Source organism: Perca flavescens, chromosome 20, assembly GCF_004354835.1.
Source record: "Perca flavescens isolate YP-PL-M2 chromosome 20, PFLA_1.0, whole genome shotgun sequence".
Lineage (NCBI taxonomy): Eukaryota > Metazoa > Chordata > Actinopteri > Perciformes > Percidae > Perca > Perca flavescens.
Window position 1 is genome coordinate 25256342 of NC_041350.1, and position 21892 is coordinate 25278233.

General features: G+C 38.6%; 2 protein-coding genes and 1 long non-coding RNA gene across 3 annotated transcripts; 2 read left to right on the forward strand and 1 right to left on the reverse strand.

Moving 5' to 3' along the window:
* The first annotated feature begins 2456 nt into the window (after positions 1 to 2456).
* Positions 2457 to 11414, forward strand: chp1 (calcineurin-like EF-hand protein 1). Its single transcript, XM_028565340.1, has 7 exons — positions 2457 to 2915; positions 3573 to 3645; positions 5607 to 5687; positions 6535 to 6662; positions 6813 to 6874; positions 7644 to 7766; positions 9791 to 11414. The coding sequence occupies exons 1-7, from the start codon at positions 2849 to 2851 to the stop codon at positions 9842 to 9844; spliced, it is 588 nt and encodes a 195-aa protein (XP_028421141.1). The 5' UTR covers positions 2457 to 2848; the 3' UTR covers positions 9845 to 11414.
* Positions 11415 to 13132: 1718 nt separating this feature from the next.
* LOC114546524 (uncharacterized) lies at positions 13133 to 17153 on the forward strand. The gene is made up of 2 exons (XR_003691060.1): positions 13133 to 13219; positions 13799 to 17153. It is a non-coding gene; the product is annotated as an uncharacterized LOC114546524 (long non-coding RNA).
* Positions 17154 to 18018: 865 nt separating this feature from the next.
* On the reverse strand, positions 18019 to 21884 carry oip5 (opa interacting protein 5). The gene is made up of 5 exons (XM_028565342.1): positions 21364 to 21884; positions 20464 to 20530; positions 19881 to 20003; positions 19513 to 19594; positions 18019 to 18713 (listed from the first exon to the last, which is right to left on the reverse strand). The coding sequence occupies exons 1-5, from the start codon at positions 21533 to 21535 to the stop codon at positions 18624 to 18626; spliced, it is 534 nt and encodes a 177-aa protein (XP_028421143.1). The 5' UTR covers positions 21536 to 21884; the 3' UTR covers positions 18019 to 18623.
* Positions 21885 to 21892: the final 8 nt, after the last annotated feature.

Consider the following 21892-nt stretch of genomic DNA (forward strand, 5'->3'; position numbering starts at 1 on the left):
CCCCACAAATCTTCCTTTAGCATAATCCACTGTAAGCTTTTTGGGGACTTTTGGCTCTCCCTGTGAGCTTTTTCGACACCTGATACATTTTACAGGATATTTCCTTCTGTTAGAAGGATTTTGAAAGCATATTTAGTGCCTGATCCAACTGGGACTCCTACTTTACCCACATTAAAAAATATCCTCTTCCTCCTCATCTCTATACAGCATGATGCCTTGATTACATCCTAGTGCTTTGTATAGAACTGTACATAAAAACAAAGAAAAAAAGGGCCCAGTTTCAAATGATGGATGAGACAAATAAAAACATTTACACTAAGGTTGACTGGTATCAAAATGTTAAGAAGTTTCCATAGCCAATGTGCAAATGTGAATGTAAACCTATACACTATACATGGGCACCTGCTCTACCGGGTGAGCTAGCCGGGCACCCAAGATTCACATTGACTTGATTAATTGGAAAATATGAAAAAGGGTTTATCCTGTGAAGCATCCCATCATTTGGACTTCACAGACCATAAATCCTAATGGCTTTAAAGATGCCCTGAGGGGTTCTCAAGTGCCACCATGTGGTACACATTTGTGGTTTTGAGAACTACGGGATGGATTGACAGGATGTGTACACATATTCCAGTCCCTTTCTGGATGAATTGTAATAACATTGGTGGTCCCTAAAGTTATCATCTATCTCACCATCTTAATTGCGTTTTGGATTAGTTTTGGTATTATTTGCTATTATTTATTACCAAACACTTTGCTTGCAAAACTAATGACAGCTATACTTTGTGATTAGTATCTGTGCCACAGATTTGGCTCAGTGGCTTGGGGCAGATTTGTTTTAATTGATAGGTGTGCAGCATCATACACATCATGTCATCACATCACATAACAAATGCTGCACATTAAATTCCTGCATGAAATAATAATGAAATTGCACCATCTAGTGACGTTTTTCTGACTTGCATCTTAAAATAAAATAAAAAAAAAAGTATTATTATTGAAATAATCTTTATTGGGTTTTTGCACAGGTTTCCAAGCAATATTTACATTGTCAACATTTTAAGTAATGGAAAACCAATGTTGACGTGTTGAAATATACATTAAAATAGATGTGAAAAATAATGCATGACAACAAAGAAATAATAAAATACAATATATTGAGAGAGGAGGGTGGGGGATGCAGGGCATAGATATACATTTATATGCTAGGTCTGAAATTATTTTCTATATGTTCTAAAAAGGGCTGCCACACTTTTTTTAAATTTCTTATCTGAGCCCCCAAGGGAGCATCTCATTCTTTCTCATTTAATTTGAGATGTGCCATAACATTGGTCACCCAGCGTCATAAAAAGTATGATGAAGCTATATCCTTGCACACACACACACACACACACACACACACACACACACACACACACACACACACACACACACACACACACACACACACACACTTCATGTTACACCCAAACACTCACTATTGATATTACTGACTTCCATGTTTGCCTTGCAGTCTATGTTCATTTGTAGTTTGACCAAAAAAAACTGTTAAGTATATGTTTGTGTGAGCTCCTTTTTTGTTACAACAGGGAGACAACTTGTAACGCTTTTTATTATTAAATATTGATATTCATTATTTTATGTTTTGCTAAATATTTATGATTTAAGGATGTGCACATCTGTCACATCAAGTCCAACTCCACTCAAACATGTGTTTTGCTTTATTAGTTACTTTACTTGGATGTTTGAGCCTAACTAAAATTTAAAAAAAACTTTCACATTCATAGGTTTTTTAAATTAAGTAAGTAAAAAAAGTATTATTTTTTTTAACTTTTCAGGACAAAACCCCCGACAAATTATTATTATTAAACACATTAAACACATACAGTATATCTGGAGGAGGTCTTTTATTGGTAATGCCGTTTGTTATTATGTTTTCATCAATAAATGGGATGATTACTTGTTAGAAAGTGGCTTGAATTTAGTTCCATATGCATATGCGTATTTATTGGAATTTTTATATTTTCAACAGCATTTGAGCCTGAGCCTGGCCGACTGTTGAGTTTGAGATGGTCACCCTAGCAGGATGGTCCCCCACTCTGCACCTAGCTGTTCTTTAGACTAACGGGAATCTATGAACTTTCAAATAGCTGCTGGCTAGTTTTCTTTTGAATTTTAAGTCATATTTTAACAATACATAAACAATATATATAGGTGTATACTACAAGACATTAGTTTCGAATTTTAAGCAGGCAAGAAATTGTGCTACCCACTCTGTGGTGGGCGTCACAAGGCGAAACCCACCCTTCTCCCCTACTCTGGCTCTGATTGGCTAGAACTCGTTGCCTTAGTTGATTGGAGAATTAGATCGGTAACGCTTGGATAAGAATACCAGAGTAAGCCAATCAGAGGCAGAGTGGGCGGGACCTGCCTTCGTCTACGTCCTGGAAGCTATGCCTGGAAGGGAGGCGGCCTCGTTTAGTACCTGCCCTCTACTCCACCTACCTCGTAAATAGGAAGATACCTGCCGGAACCCGTCTTGGTAATATGAATGCACGACAGAGCATAGAGAAGCTCTACTAGCAAACAGGCTATTTGCCGAGCTTCATCCCTAGGAGAACATAAAACGGCCGGTTGGATTAAACTGTAGCTAGTTAACGTTAGCTGTCACGGCTGTATTAGTTCGCGGCTGCTTTCACGAGTGAAGCTGCTTTTAGCTCGCCGAGTTAGCTCGTTTGCTAACTTTAACATAAACCCGGATAGACATTCTTCCACAGCTGGTGAGGTTTCGCAAGACCGGTCCGGCAAGCAAGTCCGTTAGAATATAACCCCTTTTATTCTTTTCGCCATGGGATCCAGAGCGTCCACATTACTCCGAGAAGAGGAAATCGAAGAGATTAAGAAGGAGACTGGCTGTGAGTTGAGCTCAAACTAATTCCTGTGTGGAGCCTGTTAACGTTAGACATTAGCTGCCTACACATTTCTGTTGCCAGTTACTTGAAGCTTAATTTGTATTTAGTAAGTAAGATCTTTCAATCACGTCCCAGAAGGAAGTTATGCTAATACTATTTATTGCATGACTTAGCTAGCTACATTGCTGCTGTGGCTTACTCTCTTGGCTGTTTGACTGGGTGATGCACACATGCCAGCTCCAAAGATGACTCCTGGTAGGGTATTGAGGTGCCGTGTTTAGGTGAAATGTTGTTTACCTGATATCTTCGACTCCATCGTGTAGTAGAGCTGGGCAATATATCGATATTATATCGATATCGTGATATGAGAGTAGATATCATCTTAGATTTTGGATATCGTAATATGGCTATATGGTATATAAGTGTTGTCTTTTCCTGGTTTTAAAGGCTGCATTACAGTAAAGTGATGTCATTTTCTGAACTTACCAGACTGCTGTAACTGTTCTGTTATTTGCCTTTACACACTTAGTCATTAGATCCACATTACTGATGATTATTTATCAAAAATAAAATGTAAAAATATCGTGATATTTGATTTTCTCCATATCGCCCAGCCCTATCGTGTAGTAAAAACCTCCTTATTTGGGATCTTCTCCACAGTCTCCCACAGTCAGATCACCCGCCTGTACAGCCGCTTCACCAGTCTGGATAAAGGAGAAAACGGCACCCTCAGGTATGCTATAACATAACCACTAGTGGTGGAAGATGTATTCAGATCCCGTACTTAAGTAAAAGTACTAATACCACACTGTGGAAATACTCTGTTATAAGCAAAAGTCCTTAATTGGAAATGTTACTTAAGTCAAAGTATATAAGTATCATCATGAAAATGCACTTATTATTACAAGTAAAAGTACTTAATGCAGAACAATCCTCCCATTTCAGAAACTGGAAATGATCCAAACAGTTCTGTCAATCAACTAAGTGTTTAATAGTCTAATTTCAGCTGGACTTAGCTGTTATATTGTTGAGTAGTTTAAGTTATACTCAAACATGGTAATTCTTATAAACTACATGTGTTTTGCGTGAACAAATCTTAATTTGTAAAGTAATTAAAGCGGTCAGATGAATGAAGTGGAGTAAAAAGTACAATATTTCTCTCTGAGATGTAGCGGAGTAGAAGTAGAAGCTGGCATGGAAAGAAAAGATTCAAGTGAAGTACAAGTACATCAACATTTGCACATAAGTACAGTACTTGAGTAAATTAACTTGGTTACATTACACCACTGTGAGAATAAACACCAATTAGTAGGGCTGGGCAGTATATCGATATTATATTGATATCGTAATATGGCATAAGTGTTATCTTTTCCTGGTTTTAAAGGCTGCATTACAGTAAAGTGATGTCATTTTCTGAACACACCAGACTGATGTAACTGTTCTATTATCTGCATTTATCCACATTGCTGATGATTATTTATCAAAAATATCAATGTTTAAATATCTTGTTAAAGCACACATTGAGATCGAGGTATTTAGTCAAAAATATTGTGAGATTTGATTTTCTCCATATCGCCCAGCCCTATACCAATTAGATACTGTGGCTGATTAGTTTGGTTTCTTTACCAGTCACATGGCAGTAACCATACAAGACTAGCAGGACATCTTCTATAATGGAGGACAGGTTGGCCAGTAACAAACTGATTGGATTTTGGAAATGCCTTGCTTGTGTGGGGTAGTGGTCGAAAACATCTTACAGTGGTACCTTTTTTAAAATATTCTTTCACCAAGAAAATATTCCTTTTTTTTTTTTTTCCATTTTGATGTTCCTATAACACAGTTACAGACCTGTACTATAAATACGCAGAAACGAAAAGGCTATTTTAAATTGAATTGAAAAAGAGCATTTCAGTCAATTTTAGTTGTTTGAAGGTGCAGAAAAATGTTCTTTTAAAACTAGTTCTATTCAATGAATGCATTTGAATAGAAATCCAATAGGGCAGTGGCACTGTATTGTCATTGGATAAAGGTTGTCATCACTCAAATGGGGTTCACTGTGATTGATAATGACATCTTTCATGTAGCTTATTATCTGAGCGCATTGAGAATTCAGTATTCAGTTGAGACATTTCTACGGTTTGTGATTAACTTCTTGTTCTATCTGTAGTCTGGACAGAACAAGCAATAGGTGAAGAAATAGGTAATTATTAAAGCTGCTAAAACATTGGTTTAAAACTTGGTTTGGACCAGTCTTTGTGATTTGGCCGCAAGTGGAGAACTCATACCTTTTTGAAAGACGTGTTCGCACAAAACGAGTTCTTGTTTCAGCTCGTTGTGCCTCGGTTGCTTTCTGTCACGGCACGCCGTCAAGATACATTCTCCTTTCCCCCCAAGGTGACTTTCTTATCATTGATTAGTTGCCACAACAGTGAGATCTGTCTAAGCTGACTATCTTCCTATCCTACCGATGGACCAAGGGCATTTTTCACTGGCAGAAGTCAGTCATAAGACGTATTCATTTGCCCTCCTGTTTTCCGTTCCATCTTCTTTGCTTTTAAAGAATAATGGGCCACACGAGCTTTGTCTTTTTCAAGTCGATCACAGCTTAAGATCTGCGGTAAATTGCTGTACGGTTTTATATGAACAGTATCTCGTTTTGAGAGAGAAAACTAAATAATCTCCTCATGTCTGCAGCCGAGAAGATTTCCAGAGAATCCCGGAGTTGGCCATCAATCCGCTGGGAGACAGAATCATCAATGCGTTCTTTCCCGAGGGGTGAGTTGTCCCTGTTATTGGTCTGTCGTCTTTTTAAAGATCTTGTTTTCCACAGGCGTGTGTATTATAGCTTTGATTCACAGCCACCGCAAATCTGAACGAGGCCACCGGGCTGTTCAGTTGTGGCTGGCCGACTGCAGACCTCAGAAGCTCCAGTCTCTTTTGCCAAATTTCTGTTTGGAAAAATAAAATTAAAAAAATCCTCCGGGGTTTTTGACCACCGCAGGTTTTTTCTGTTTATTCTGCAGCTGTTTTGCTGTTTATATCAGTCTGAAAGTTGAAAACCAGATGTTTCCAAATGTATCATTAAAATCCATAAAAGTCCGATGTGTAGGCGTCTTAATTTTAGCCATGGCTTGTAATGGTTTCTAGTTGGGTTCTTCTTTCTCTAGTTTGCTGCAGAACATTGTGACAACTTGACAGCGTTTGAATGCGTAAAATAGTGTTAGGTTACGACTGTTTCGAGTTTTAAAATATGTTGCACGAACACCTAGCTCGGCTTACTTACTAGTTAGTCATCTGAGCTGTACTGTGACAAAGTTGCACTAATTATTTTTTTTATTCTTAGTTTAATAGTGCTATGTTATAGTATTCTCTGGCTCTTTTTTTTTTTTTTTTTTTTAAAGAGAGGACCAGGTCAACTTCAGCGGCTTCATGTGTAAAATAGTGTTAGGTTACGACTATTTAGAGTTTTCAATGTGTTGCACGAACACCTCGCTTGGATTACTTATTAGTTAGTCATCTGAGCTGTAACACAGTTGCACTAATTATCTTTTTATTCTTGGTTGAATGTGCCCATGTTCTATTATTCTCTGTCTGTGTTTTGTTTTTTATTTTTTTTAAAAAGAGAGGACCAGGTCAACTTCAGGGGCTTCATGCGGACCTTAGCTCACTTCAGACCAATTGAGGACAATGAAAAGAGCAAGAACGCCGCTGTCAGCGAGCCACTCAACAGCAGGACAAACAAGCTGCTTTGTGAGTGTAGAGCTCGGTCACCCCGGGGCGTGTCCGGGTGGAGATGGTGACCAAGCGTCCACATGCTTTGATGGAACATTCAGACCATTTATATAAAGTGAGCTAACTTGTGTTGGTCATGACGTCTATATATTTCTTTCATTGTTCCAGTTGCTTTCCGCCTGTATGACCTGGACAGAGATGACAAAATCTCTCGGGATGAGTTGCTGCAGGTGAGTGGACTGGGTTTATTTTGTCACGTCAATGGGACGCTGAGTCACAGCAAACGGCTAGTCGAAACAATCAGCCAGATGGTCAATAATTAGATTTTCAAAGATGACGTCTTTTTTCTTTTGCTATTTGCTATTCAGTGTATGTTTGACAAAGGAACGAACGCTATTGTGCAATGTCCATATCAAAATGTTCTACAGAGACAGACTTACCCTGTCGATGACAATACTTTGCCCTTGGGCTGCTAATGATGCAATATCTCGCCTTAACTACAGGTTGATTATTTATTTTTTACTTCTTTTTTTTTTTTTTCCCGACACAGTCTATTATCCTGTGTTTTGGCTCCCTCCATGTTATTTGTTGTCCCTGTGTGAAGCCATCTGGGTTTGGTGACATTGTGCGACCTGTAATTGCTATAAGCTCGGGTGTTAAATGACTCAGACAGATCTCTTGTTTTGCGCAAAACACTGCTGTGTCGCCCGCTTCAATGTGATACACGAGCACTCTAAACGTGCGACTCAAAGTAACCTTGCCTTCTTTTCCAGTAAATATGTGTTCACTCACTGTATTTCAAATCCTGCCATTTCGACAGTCGAGCGTGGCTGCTGTGTGCTTGCCGTTCAACCGTAATAACTACACATTATCTCGTGTGGTGATCAAACACACGTAGCACCATCGTCATATTGTTCTGGCAAACCTCTTGGCTGTTATTTAATCTTCTTTCACTGGTATTCCTTAACCGTTGAGGGACTTTCTGTTCATTCTTTACAGGTCTTACGGATGATGGTTGGTGTAAACATTTCAGATGAACAGCTTGGCAGCATTGCTGACAGGACCATACAGGAGGCTGACACCAATGGAGATAACTCCATTTCCTTCAATGAATTCATCAAGGCAAGTTTTGTGGTCAGAGGGAACTGTATGACTTAATATCTCAAAATACTGACTTAGTAGCTCAATATATAGACTTAGTATCTCAATATATAGACCTTAGTATCTCATATAGACTTAGTATCTCAATATATAGACTTAGTATCTCAATATATAGACCTTAGTATCTCATATAGACTTAGTATCTCAATATATAGACTTAGTATCTCATATAGACTTAGTATCTCATATAGACTTAGTATCTCAATATATAGACTTAGTATCTCATATAGACTTAGTATCTCAATATATAGACTTAGTATCTCATATAGACTTAGTATCTCATATAGACTTAGTATCTCATATAGACTTAGTATCTCAATACATAGACTTAGTATCTCAATATATTGACTTAGTATCTCATATAGACTTAGTATCTCAATATATAGACTTAGTATCTCAATATATAGACTTAGTATCTCAATATATAGACTTAGTATCTCATATAGACTTAGTATCTCAAAATATTGACTTAGTATCTCATATAGACTTAGTATCTCAATATATAGACTTAGTATCTCAATATATAGACTTAGTATCTCAATATATAGACTTAGTATCTCAATATATTGACTTAGTATCTCATATAGACTTAGTATCTCAATATATAGACTTAGTATCTCAATATATAGACTTAGTATCTCAATATATTGACTTAATATCTCAATATATAGACTTAGTATCTTAATATATAGACTTAGTATCTCAATATATAGACTTAGTATCTCAATATATAGACTTAGTATCTCAAAATATTGACTTAGTATCTCATATAGACTTAGTATCTCAATATATAGACTTAGTATCTCAATATATTGACTTAGTATCTCAATATATTGACTTAATATCTCAGAATATAAACTAAGAATCTAAAAGTAATGAGAAACTTGTCCCCTTAGATATACATAGCCATTGTTTATTCATTTAGGCTACTCATTTATACTATTTAGCTAAGTAACAAATGCTTTTAGAAGGGTGCTTTTAAAAAGGTAATTTATTAATCCCTTAATGCAGAAATAAAAATGTTGCCCTTTGTTGTTGTTACATTACACACACAGGCCCGAAATTTACACACCCATGCACACACAGGACCCATAGAAATGCAATAATGGAGAGGTGTTAGAGTGAAGAGGCGGCCACATTGTCAGCACTCCAAGCAGTTGGGGTTTCGGTGCTCAAGGGCACCACGGCAGTGCCCAGGGGGGGGTACGGGGACTTGAAAGCAGACACCCTCCTGTTCAGTCACTTCATTATTATTTATTATTATTATTATTATTCCCAATGGGAAACTTGATATGCAGTCAGAAGTGCAAGATAAAAAGAAACCCATTCAAACATCATACAAACAAACAAGACAACAATGCAAAGACAGGAGTACAAAAATGTTTCACCACTGGAGCAATCTCTAAAAAAAGATTAAGCCGAGTTATGGCACATAGAACAAAGGAGTTTTTACTCGTATTGCTGTCGAGCCGGGGTACTCTAAATCTAAACCTGTACCCAAGCTACTGCCACACCCAATGAAAAGCTTTGACCATGTACCATTACCATGAGCACATAACTGTACATTTTTAGCATCGGAAGCCCCAGTGGGACATAAACGAGAGCCCAGGAGTGGCCACAGAAAGACAGAAAGGGGGGGGAGAAAATAATATTCCAAGGACACATTTTACACATTTCAGGGCAGAACTTGTTTAGCTACTGCTATGAGAACACAATATAAACCGGATGGATTCTTTTAGGTTAATCTAATCTGGTTTTCATTATTTTTGCACAGTTTCTTAATTTGTGTGAACAACTGCTAACAAGGTTAAAATGTTTCAAATGAAACTGACTAATGTTTTGCCTGTTGGAGTTAATGCTAACGTGCCCGTGTTGAGCTCTGTTTAACCCTGGCTGTGTCTATTACACATTACAGGACCACAACATGGAAGTCTTTTTTTTTTCTTTCAGCATCTGAACCTGTTCTGTTTCGGTTTTTTCCTCAGGTCTTGGAGAAAGTGGACGTAGAACAGAAAATGAGCATCCGGTTCCTACACTAAATTTCAATATTGTTTTTCTTTTTTTTGGGTGGAAAAAAGTTGATATCAGAACACACCCTCATCTCATCTTCTCAGCAGGCGGCCCTGGCCCACACTACGAGTGCCCGCTGTCAGACCAAGCATTAGGTAGAGAATGTCATAGATCTTGAGTTTCTGCCTCTGCACTGCTCTGTAAACAAAGGGAAAAGTTCGGTGCCTTGGGTTGATTTCTGCAATGTCACTATGATTTTTTTCCACCCCTAGGTAATGGAACATTATTTATTAGAAAAACTTTTAGAGGGTCACAGTTAATACTACTGCTGTTGAACTTTTCACGTGAGAAATGATCTTATAGCAAGGTACGATTTTAAAGCTGGTTGCTATTGCAGTGAGTAAGTTTTATTCTAAGTTTACTCATGCTGTTCAATGGATAGTTGGCACGTGTGTCTTTGTCCGTATAAATATGTAATGGTTCAAAGTGAAACTTGTAAGATGTGTGATTCCACTTCCAAACAGACAGTGTTTTTAATGCTAACAGGATCTTATCACTCCTTATCTCTGACTTGTGTCAGAGCAGTTCAGACCAGCCAGCTCTAAGTGTGTCCCTTAAAGCAACGCAGGACCTGCTCCACAGACATTTGTGTTTTACTCACTGAAGTGCCATGGCTTTGGTTCCTCCCTTTTGTAAGTTATTATCTCAACAGTTAATCGGAACCTTTTTTTTTTTTTTTTTTCTTTTCATATGGGTTAACCTAGCTACTGCCAATACATTGTAATTATCTTTTTCAATTGTCGGGACTTCAACCACAGCGAGTTTGACACTCTTTCAAAGCCAGTAACCACCTGAGGCCTGTTGGAGCCACTGCTGACTCAACGTGTATAATGTGATTTTAATATTTAAACAACTGCTTGATTAGTTACAACTAAAAACTGTGGCGTTAAGAATGAAGATTTCACACTATCTTTTTGGGCTTGTGTGTGTATCTTCCTGGGAACCTGTTCTAGTAAGTTTGCAAAATGGCTTTGCTAGGATTTAGCTGCCACTGTGACCTGCTTTCAAAAACTAGTCCCCCCCCCCCTTTTCCTTGAGTCTTAATAAAGCCCTGGCTAACAATGTCAGGCTCTGTGGTGAAAATTGGGCAATGGACCAGTTAGTTTGTAGATTTAGAACAGGTAAACCCATGATAATGCGCTATATTTATCTGATCAGTCTTCCTGTGGCTAAGAAACACGTTTGTTGATGTTTGCACTACTCAACATTTGTCTGGCAATGTATTCCCCTATTGACTAGTTCTAGATGCTAAAGAGAATCAAATACTTTAAAGTATATATATTTTCTGTAGTGCTAGTGTACATAAATTGTGCAAATGCCTGACCCTTCTAATCTTGAATGTGTTAATGTGTGTTAATCATTACAAAAACCCCCTCCAGCAGCCGAGCGCAGGAACTACAACTTGGCCATTCTATTAATCATTATGTTATTATCAATCAGATATGATGCACATGTTATGTGACGTCGTTTCTAGGTATTATCAAAGTGATTCATGAATTTGATTTGAATAAATTAAGTGCCATGCTTGCTTTGTGTCAATCGGTGGTGAAGGTTCTGTTTGTTTTTTAACCTTGTGTGTCTGGATTTATTTTATTCCTCAGACTGTATGAAGACTTATTGTGTAGTCAGAGCAGAGAAGACTAAATTGAGTTCATTTTTATTGTGCGTGCAAGAACTTCAGCTTGTACAATTAAAGAAACAAAAACATGACATCACAGACAAACGGTCCCAACAAGGAATTGTACATATTTTTCTTATTAACAAGTTGATTGAAAGAAGTTTCTCCTCCTCAATAGCATTTAAAGCTACAGACACAGAAATGGCACATCCTAAGGAAAGTGCATTGTGGGACTGGCTCTAGTGGCTGTAATTCTGCACCAAGGCTGAATTTTGGGAAAGAGACTTCAAATACAGTATTAGTGGACCACTAAGGTCTATATAAAAGAGAATTCAGATACAGTATTAGGGGACCCCTAAGGTCTATATAAAAGACACTTCAGATACAGTATTAGGGGACCACTAAGGTCTATATAAAAGACACTTCAGATACAGTACTAGGGGACCACTAAGGTCTATATAAAAGAGACTTCAGATACAGTATTAGGGGACCACTAAGGTCTATATAAAAGAGACTTCAGATACAGTATTAGGGGACCACTAAGGTCTATATAAAAGAGACTTCAGATACAGTATTAGGGGACCACTAAGGTCTATATAAAAGAGACTTCAGATACAGTATTAGGGGACCAATAAGGTCTATATAAAAGAGACTTCAGATACAGTATTAGGGGACCATTAAGGTCTATATAAAAGAGACTTCAGATACAGTATTAGGGGACGACTAAGGCCTATATAAAAGAGACTTCAGATACAATATTAGGGGACCACTAAGGTCTATATAAAAGAGACTTCAGATACAGTATTAGGGGACCACTAAGGTCTATATAAAAGAGACTTCAGATACAGTATTAGGGGACCACTAAGGTCTATATAAAAGAGACTTCAGATACAGTATTAGGGGACCACTAAGGTCTATATAAAAGAGACTTCAGATACAGTATTAGGGGACCACTAAGGTCTATATAAAAGAGACTTCAGATACAGTATTAGGGGACCACTAAGGTTTATATAAAAGAGACTTGAGATACAGTATTAGGGGACCACTAAGGACTATATAAAAGCATCCAAAAAGCAGCATGTCATGGGACCTTTAAAGGCCTCTTAACTAACACTTGTACATTAATAATTTCCTCATGAAGTGGATGTTCTTCAGAATTTGTGCTTAAGTACATTTAATAATACTACACACTAACCTACAGTTAAAATATCTTGATTAATGCACTGATTCATGGATTTATTTTTTTTCATTCTGGTCAGTTGGCGGCAGTAAACGCACCGCAAAGCTGATTGATAACTGTCAGGAGAGTAGAAGAAGAAGTACATCCGGGGCGGACTTTCATTTTGATTGACAGGTCTCCGACACAATCGTCGCACTCTTCCGTTGGCTCGTAGTAACAGAGCGAAAATGGCGTAGAGTAGAGCGGAGGCAGTGCGGTGACGGGGGACGAGAGGGGACCTTCTCCTCGCCGGGTTGTAAGGAGGGGAGAGGGGGGGGGGGGAAGAGGGCCCTGCGGTTCTTCGGTTTATTCTTCTTTAAGTATGACCTCCCACGGCGTCACGTCACTCTATACATAATTAGCCCGGCATACGTCCAGTTTAGGAGAGCTGGATGTGCCACTGTAGAGGAAGAACCCCCGGCTTTTGTTTACCATTGTGAGCCGCAGCAGCTCGAACCCCCCAGAGGAAATACCTCTGCATCATTTCGGACCAACTGTCACACCAAGGTCAGTGCTTTCCAAACCGTGCCAGACCCGCGTGGTACCTGCTTTTGACTTTAATGTTACTGCGCGTTTTAGGAATTGGCAATGTATTTGAAAGGGAAAATTGACTCTTACATTATATACATTCTGCTATTCCAGTGATTTTTTTTTTAGACACTAACGTTAAATATCCAAAAACTATTAGCTGCACGTCGGTGCACTTCGGTGGACCAGTTAAAAATCAAGTGTCCTCATGTTCTATGCTATTTTTTTTATTTTTATTTTTTAACAGGGCTGGTATTTGTCTAGATGAGAGCTGATGAATCAATTAGTCGATAGATTGATTATATTAAATCAACAATGTTGACAATCGATAAGTCCAGCAAAGCTACCAAACAATCCCTAGTTTCAGCTTCTTCAATGTGACTGATTTGATTGTCACCTTGGATTATAGCAATGTTTTCAATGTTTTCATCAGTTAATTGAGAAATAATAGGCAGATCTGTAGACCACATCGTTAATATAGTCTTGTCTTTCACTTCACTGTATTATACATAACAAAAGAAATGATTTGTGATTTTTATTTTATTTTTTTAATTCTAGGATGGGTTTCCCATTCAAACTGGAGGAATTTCTGCCTTTAAATCAGCCCCAGCACCATCGACAGACCACTTCCACAGCCAGCCAGACTTTGGAGGTAAAGGGACAAAGAGGCATTGTGAAGATGACCTCTTTTTTTGGTCTTTTTGGGACACGGGTGCCCTCCTGGGACATTGGATCTCTCTCTCTCGCTCTCTCCTCCTTTCTTCCTGCAGCATGATCATCTTTCAGGACATCTGCCAAGATCGTGGGCTAGTGTGACTTCCATCAAGCTCACTCATGTAGCAAAACGCTGGCTTTGCAGTCACTAAATTGGCTGAAAGGCCAGGAGTTTCAGTTCTCCGTGTAAATGCCCGAAAGACTCCATCATTTGGGCTTTTTCAGTCAGATTTGGGTTAGACTCTTATCAGGCTGCATGTAAACGTAGTCACTGATGCTTCCTGAAAAGGTTTAAAAAAAAAAAAAAAAAAAAATCCCCCACATGCTCTATAATTAGATCAAATCAGTTTGACAATGAACAAACTTCTCCTGTTACCTGGGAAGAGATTAAAGACACACAATACTGTAGCAAAGATCAAGGCCTGTGATTAAATTAAATTCATAGGGTGTGTGTTTTTTTTGGGGTTTGGTTTTTGCACTACCTCATTACCATAACAAGTCCCAACAGGAGCGAATGGGTGCGTGATCGGTAAAAGAAACGTTTGATTTGATTCCTTTTTGTGGCATGAACGGCGAGACGAAATAACTCAAAAAGTAACTGAATCTGGCTCATCAGACCTAATGCTTTGTCTCTACCTGCCCTTTCCAATGCGTCCAGTAAGCAGAGAGATGCCAGCGCTCAAGTAGCAGCTCCTTTTCATTCAAGCTTCTATTGGATTTCTCCTTACCTGAAAGAAACCCTGGTCTCATTTCTTCAACTTCTTTTTTTTTTTTCTTTTTGGGATCATTTTTATATATATATAAAATCATTTTTACCGGGATTTGTGCAATATTTGATCTTAACTGTCATGTTGTTGACCAAACTGTATATTGTATAAACAAGTGACACGTTGTTTGAAAGCAACAAAATCACCAATGTCTTCCATTAAGATATGTATAGACTCATGTGCATTAGCTTATTTAGCGGGACTGTGGTGCCAACATTATAGTAGCCATGCATGACCAGTTGTGATGCTTGCTTTTTTTGAAAACTAGTTCAAATCAATTCCTAGACTAAGCTGGAGCTCCAAACCGTGGAAACCATTTCAGTCCAAATTTAAAAGGCTGGTAGATTGACGTACAACACCTGTTAGATGCACCACATTTAGACACAGCTTGGCCCCCAAATCTTAGACTAATGCCAGATCTCCCTTTTTTATTCCATGTCCTGGATGTAGAATAAGTTGGAAAAAAAAATACAATTAAAGTATGACACGATCAGGGTATGCAGTTAATAAGTATAGATTCAAGTTCATATAGGTGTATATTCTCAATATAAGTAAGTGTTTTCTAACAGAACTGCTGTAGGATTCTTAATGATGCCCTAAATTGTATTCAGGCACTTTTAAGCATCAAAAATAATAAGGTAGGAATTATGCAACAGCCAAAAAGATCCCAGATGTGACAGTGGTAGAAACCTTTTAGAAAAAGGAAAAAAAAAAAAAAAGTTCTATTAACAGTAGTGCTTTAATCCTAGATTTGGCTATAATTGGGAGGGATCCGACGTAGTGTTTAAGTCCTAGAATTAAGATCTCATCTTGACATTGTATTGTACATAATACCTCATATAATTTTGGGAGTCAGAGCGAGATATTTTAATCCATAAAATTGTATTTGATTATAGTTTTAGAAGCAGTAACCTACAATAATGCATGAGTTTAGTGCCAGGGTGTAAGTGTTAAAAGGAGTCTGTAATGTCCCCTTCTCCCGTGCTCTCTTTTATGCCTACGGTAGCAATCTATTAGTCCCTTTTTTTTTTTTTTTTTTTTTTTTTTGGAGGGGTGGGGGGAGTCGTATAATATATGGCTTTAGAATACAGTATCACTTACAGAGGTTTGGGCCACTTCCTGCAGAACAAGGTATACTGCGAGGACAGCTGTAGCTGACCTGACCTTGTATTCTTTCCACACCAAAACAAGAATCGAAACCAACAACGGTACACGAGAGATGCTTTCCATTTCAATTCAATTTTTTTTTTTTACATCTACCAAAAACCCTAACCCCACATTTTAGAGCTAGACTTTCAGTAACTCTGTGGCTGCAAAGGACTTACTGAATGAACTGGACACTCGTCGGAGAAGCACTTCCTCTCTCTGTACCGACTTGTCATCATCGCCATCCTGTCTTGAATACTGTGTTCTAAAAACCCTGTAACGCTCCTTGTGGGGATTTATAATCCCAATCTAGAAACAAGTAGGCGCCTAGCAACAAGAATATGTGGGTTTAGAAAATATGCATGAACTAGCAGAAATACTGAATGATTTGTATTGCATGCAATAATCCAACTTTGTAATGTGAATTGAGTGTTAATTAGGCTATTGAAAATGTTCACATCAGGTGTTCTGTGACACGGTGACACTAGGGCTGGGTTAAAAGAATCCATTCTCCAATCAAAATCGAGCTCCGTCTGAGCGATCGGTTATCGATTTATATATAAAATCCCCAAATCGATCAAAACAAAATATGTTCATATGATGTTAGTCCTGTTAAGTGAAGTACTTTAAAAAACTTTTTTGGGGGTCAATTCTGAAACAACCCAGTGTATTATAAAAAAAAAATTTGAATTTGAGGGCTGCTTCTTGCATGTATAATTTAATGTATGCCATAAGTTCTCTGAGAATCCAAGCAAAATTGGTACTGTAAGTGAAATTTCCCAAACCTAATGATGGTGAATGGGAAATGTAACTGAATCTGGACCTCGTGAATCGGAAGGGATGGGATGGATTCAGGAAATGTTTGGCGATCCCCGGCTCTAGTGACAACCTGGGGACGGTTGTTTGACACAACAGTAACTCTGATCACCATTTAGGTTTTTACCGACTAAATTGCACCAAAAAAAAAAAGAGAGTAGTTTTGTGTCCAACGTGACCATGGGCAGTACAGCCACAGTGCAGCTGAAAAACACTGATCGGCCTTTGTTCCCAATATATCCAAAAAACTAAACAAAAGCTTAGGTGAAATGATTTAATGACATTACTTTGTTGATCAACTTTTCCACTGAGCAGGTGGACTGTGTAGAAACTATGCACTCCAGAGGGAGAAAATGGGCATGCTTATTACGTGTGAGCCTCTTGTCTGGTTTTGTATTAACTGAAAAAAAAAGAAGAAAAGAATCTGTATCAGAAATTCAGCAATAAAATGCAGCATGGTGCCAATTGGATGGCTACGTGTTGATGTTTACTTTCGGTTTGAGTGCTGTAATGGAATGAGTGACATTCTGTACATCATTGCCTTTGCATTAGAGCAAAAGTCTATAGCCCCTCGTTAACGCTCACGCGATGCTTGAATGCTTGTTACATGCCAGAAAGCAAAATTATGAAATGAAAAATAAAGTGACTGCGTTGTTATTCTCAGATCCTCAACACTAGTGGGGCACAAAAATTCCTTCTGCTGGATTTTTTTTTTAGCTTTATAGGAATAGTTTTGGAGAAATGGCTTATTCACTTTCTTCCCGAGAGTTTGTGACTATTGCCACTGTTGTATGTTAGATATGGACCTGGAGCCAGGAGGCAATTGGCCTAGCTTAGCATAAAGACTAGAAGCACAGCCAAACAGCTAGCCCAGCCATCGTAAAGTTAAAAAAAACTTGCCTCGGGGTTATGCTATAACAATTTTTTATTAGCTTTATAGACAAAAAAATAGAATTTTACACAGCAAAGATAGACAAAACAGGATATATCAGATATATTATCAGATACAAATAGGCTAGATCTTAGACAGAGGAGTAGGAGCCCCTGCAAGCTGCCTGCGTGGTGTGGGTGTGTCAGCTGCGTGGCGTGTCCGTTTTTATTTCGGCTCCCATATTAACAGGTTAGAGCTTGCACGCTGCCTGCATGACACGCGCGTCTCACGCCGAAATAGCGTGCATGCTAAAAACAGGACCGCCGCCTATTTTTCACGTGACACGCAAGCGTGTTGGAAGCATTTCCATGCAAAAATAGAATATAAGATGTTTATATGTCATTTGAATACATTTAATGAATGACATTTTGATGTTTGAAAGTCTCTAGGTTTTGACAAATGCAGATATAAATAAAAATAATTGACACGCAACAGAAACGCCTCGCTCACGCCACGCAGCCAGTGTGCAGGAGGCCTAAGATACAAGGGATACGATAGTTCTTGTACGTTTTAGCTTATTATCAGACAGTTTTTTACATATGGTTTAGCTCCGTTTTCATGGCCTTGCGGTTCTGACTATGTGTCAGGGTATCTATAAAGATACTAATGGTAATGGTGCCATATATACATTTAGCTTAGTCGTTTTGAGATCTCTGTGTAGATAGGACATTTTCCCAAAAACTAAAAAGGTACACAATGTAAATGGTTACAGCTCCAAACTGCACAAATGTTTCTTTTCATCGAATAGCTTCACGTCTTATTTGAAGAAAAATGTATGTCCGTCCAAAATATGTTGGTGTAAATGTAAACCCAAAATGGATTTAATTCAATAAAAAAAAAAAAAATCATATAATATCATAACTAATGAATGACGTTGAAAGCAATTCCTGCATCATCAAAAAAAAAAAGTTGAATGGAAACACTGAAGTTACAACCCAAACAAGTATACGAGAGAACACATATCCCTAATCCCAGGACTAGGTACAGTGGAGATTGCATGTTCGTGCTACTAGACAAATTCACTGGTCCCACTTCTGTCAGCCAGTCTGCTCTTAATGCGTGACATCTGATCCAACTGCGCTTCAAACTGCTGCCTCACCTGCAATGGAAGGAGAAACAGATTTCTTTTCAATAAAAGGCATTTGTTTTTGGGCCAAATCCTCCCTGTCTGTTTTTTCGTTACACAGTAGTCCTTTGTCACACTTGAACTTTTGTTCACGTATGTAGATTCAAAAGGGAACTAGATATAATGGAATGCTGATTCGTCACTTAAAGGGATACGCCACCGTTTGTTGAAATAGGGCTTATCACAGTCTCCCCTAGCTGTAGATAGGTGGTGCAACACCGGCAGCGCCACCGCTAGTTAGCTTAGCGTAGTGAATGGAATCCTATGTTGCCGGTTAGCATGTTGTAAGTAAAAGTGAGCCAACAAAAAACAAAAAAAAAAAAAAAAAAACTAATTACTTGCACTGAGACAAAAAATGCATTGGCCCACCTATCTACAGCCAGGGTAGACCATGATAAGCCCTATTTCAACAAACTGTGACGTATGCCTTTAACCGAGAGGCTTTCTGGAGTACAGCTGAGGCTGATGGGTAATAACTTAACATGTTACTCTGGCGTCACACTCTAGCTTTCAAATTTAACTGTTGTAACAACTTGTACTCCTCGAGACAATACGAGCCTGTTGAAAAGGACTCGTCATTTACAAGTATTTAATTAAAATGTATCAAAATGGCCAGATCATGCCAAGTAAATAAACCGGTCATAGAACAAGTAAGTGCTATTCACACGTCACCACAGTACTAAGATTATTATGAGTATAAAACACTGCAGTTGTACATACAGGTATTAATCTTGGCCGTCAGAATACAGAGTATTAGATCTTCTTGTCTCACCTTATTCATGCTTTCACTGAGGGGCTTCAGATCAAATGTAAGTGTGGATGCCTTCACCATTGAGCAGCAGTTAAGGATGTAACTGCAGAGAGAGACAGGAATGGGGGGGGGGGGTTTAAAGGATCAAGTGATGAAGCCTAAAATCCATTCACACCAACAGTATCCATAGAATAAAAAAGGGAAGGAATCAGTCACTTGGCTGGCAGAAATTGGCTGGGTTTCATCTCCTAACGTGATCTTTCAGAAAGCAATTCATGCAATGAACAACTCTCATAATACACTTGTTTGTTTTAGCCTCTCCAGACAGCAGCGAGCCTGTACACAAGAAGTCAATATGCTTGTGTGCTCACAGAAGCAGCAGAACGTACCAACTGATGTTTGCTTTGTAGAGGAGGAACATGGAGCGAACAGTGGCCAAACGCGACGGGGCAGAGTGAACGATTCTCCCCACAGCACAGCGGCAGCCGCGGCATATTAGAGAGCTGTAGATGCTGAAAGGAAACAACAAGCTGTGACAACAAATGGGACACCAAACATTTCAGTCATCACTGTGAGAACACAGTGCTTAATTACAGTCAATAGCCTGTAGGTGACAACGTAGCAGCTGATCCATCCAACCACAGTCAATGTACCTTGTGAAAAAACTAAAAACACTGTTTATGTTCCCGACCCAGAATTTAGATAATCAGTTCAACTTAAATCTAATATTGCATTATGGTGTATAGGGATATTTACATGCAGAACTTTAGTGCGTGTGTGTCCCGAGGGTTGAAGCCACCAAGTTTTTTTTTAGATTTACATGTTAATTTACTTACATTTATGAACTTTATCACAAGCAAGGCTGTGCACTTGACAAAGACTGAAACTATTTTTGGATATCCAGAAGAATGAATACTGAGGCTTATTTGAAGCCCTCCAAAAGCCAAAACACCCTTGTTTTTTTCCACTCACCAATTAGCCATTGCATCTTTACGTCCTGACTCCATTGCATCACTGATGACCACATCATCGGTTACTCCTGTAGGGAGAAAAGCAGCGGCGTATCGATTAATATCGTATTAGGAGCATGTGATTATCACCGATGCGGGGAGGGTGCAGTAGCCCTGCAAAATAGGCCTGCGCGATTCGGGGGAAAATATGAATCCCGATGTTTGTAGCTTAGAATTGATATCACGACTCTCTGTCACGATTTTTTTTCTCAAAGTGTAAGTGGCAGTACCAAACATAGATTTTTTTTGGCATCTATAGCACATTGCGCATCACCACAAGCCTGTAAATAGAGGCTTCAATGAATAAAGAAAATAAAGTACATACTGGCCATTTAAATTCAGTAGGCTACCAAAAATAGTGACATAACACATTCAACTAAATATGGCCCTGATACTGAACTCCGTGAACATGTCTTTACATAATCAAAACATGTTAATGTCAATGTCAAATGCTTTAATAATTAATAAATTAATTGAAGGAGAAAAAAAAGTCTAAGTCATTTAAAAATTAAATCGTGAACAGGGGTGAATCGAGATCGCGATTTTATAACTATTTATAGTGCAGGCCTACTGCAAAACACACATAACAGCACATGCTAGGAAACATAGCAAAGGTAAAAACAACATTTCTGCAAAATGCAGTAACTTTTCCATTGAATAATACAAAGTAATTAAAACATTGCCGAAAAAATGGAGTTTGACCCCAGAATAGGACCACTTGATCCGCTTTTTCCGGAGTTTTCAACCACATCTTATGATTTTCCTCACCGAATGGACAACAAGTTAAGTTAACTTACTAACCTTAGTTGTAGACAACTGACCTAGGCCATTTCAACTGAGCAAAGAATTGAAGTGAACTTACTAATACACACGATAGCGTCCATACATGTGATCTCCCCACAGACGCCGAGGGAGTCCCCCAGGACGGTGTTGCATTGCTGACAGTGGAGAGTCATCCGCTGCTTGTGTTCTTCCCCTGTAGCTAGCTTTGCAGCGTTTGTACGTTGGATTAAGAGGCTCTCGTCAAATTCCATGTTATTGGAGTTTTACAGACTACAGAGCCTAGATAGATAGCTTTAGCTATTTGTCCCGCTTGTACATTTGAACTCAGGACCAGAAAGCAGGACGTCTCTTCCTTGTGTTATTCATCTCGGCATGCTCGGTGTAACACTGCCACCATCTGGAGTCATATGAGAAATGCCGCTATACTGCCAAAGAACATTCGTTGTAAACATTTAACATGTTAAAACTAAGTGAAAACTAAATAAGCTTATGCCAAAAATAATGATTTAACGCTACTCATCTTAAATATATTCAAGCGCTAAACATAACCGACAAAGGACGAATAAGTGGCTCAAATATGACGTTGTTGACAATGGGCAGAACGCCCA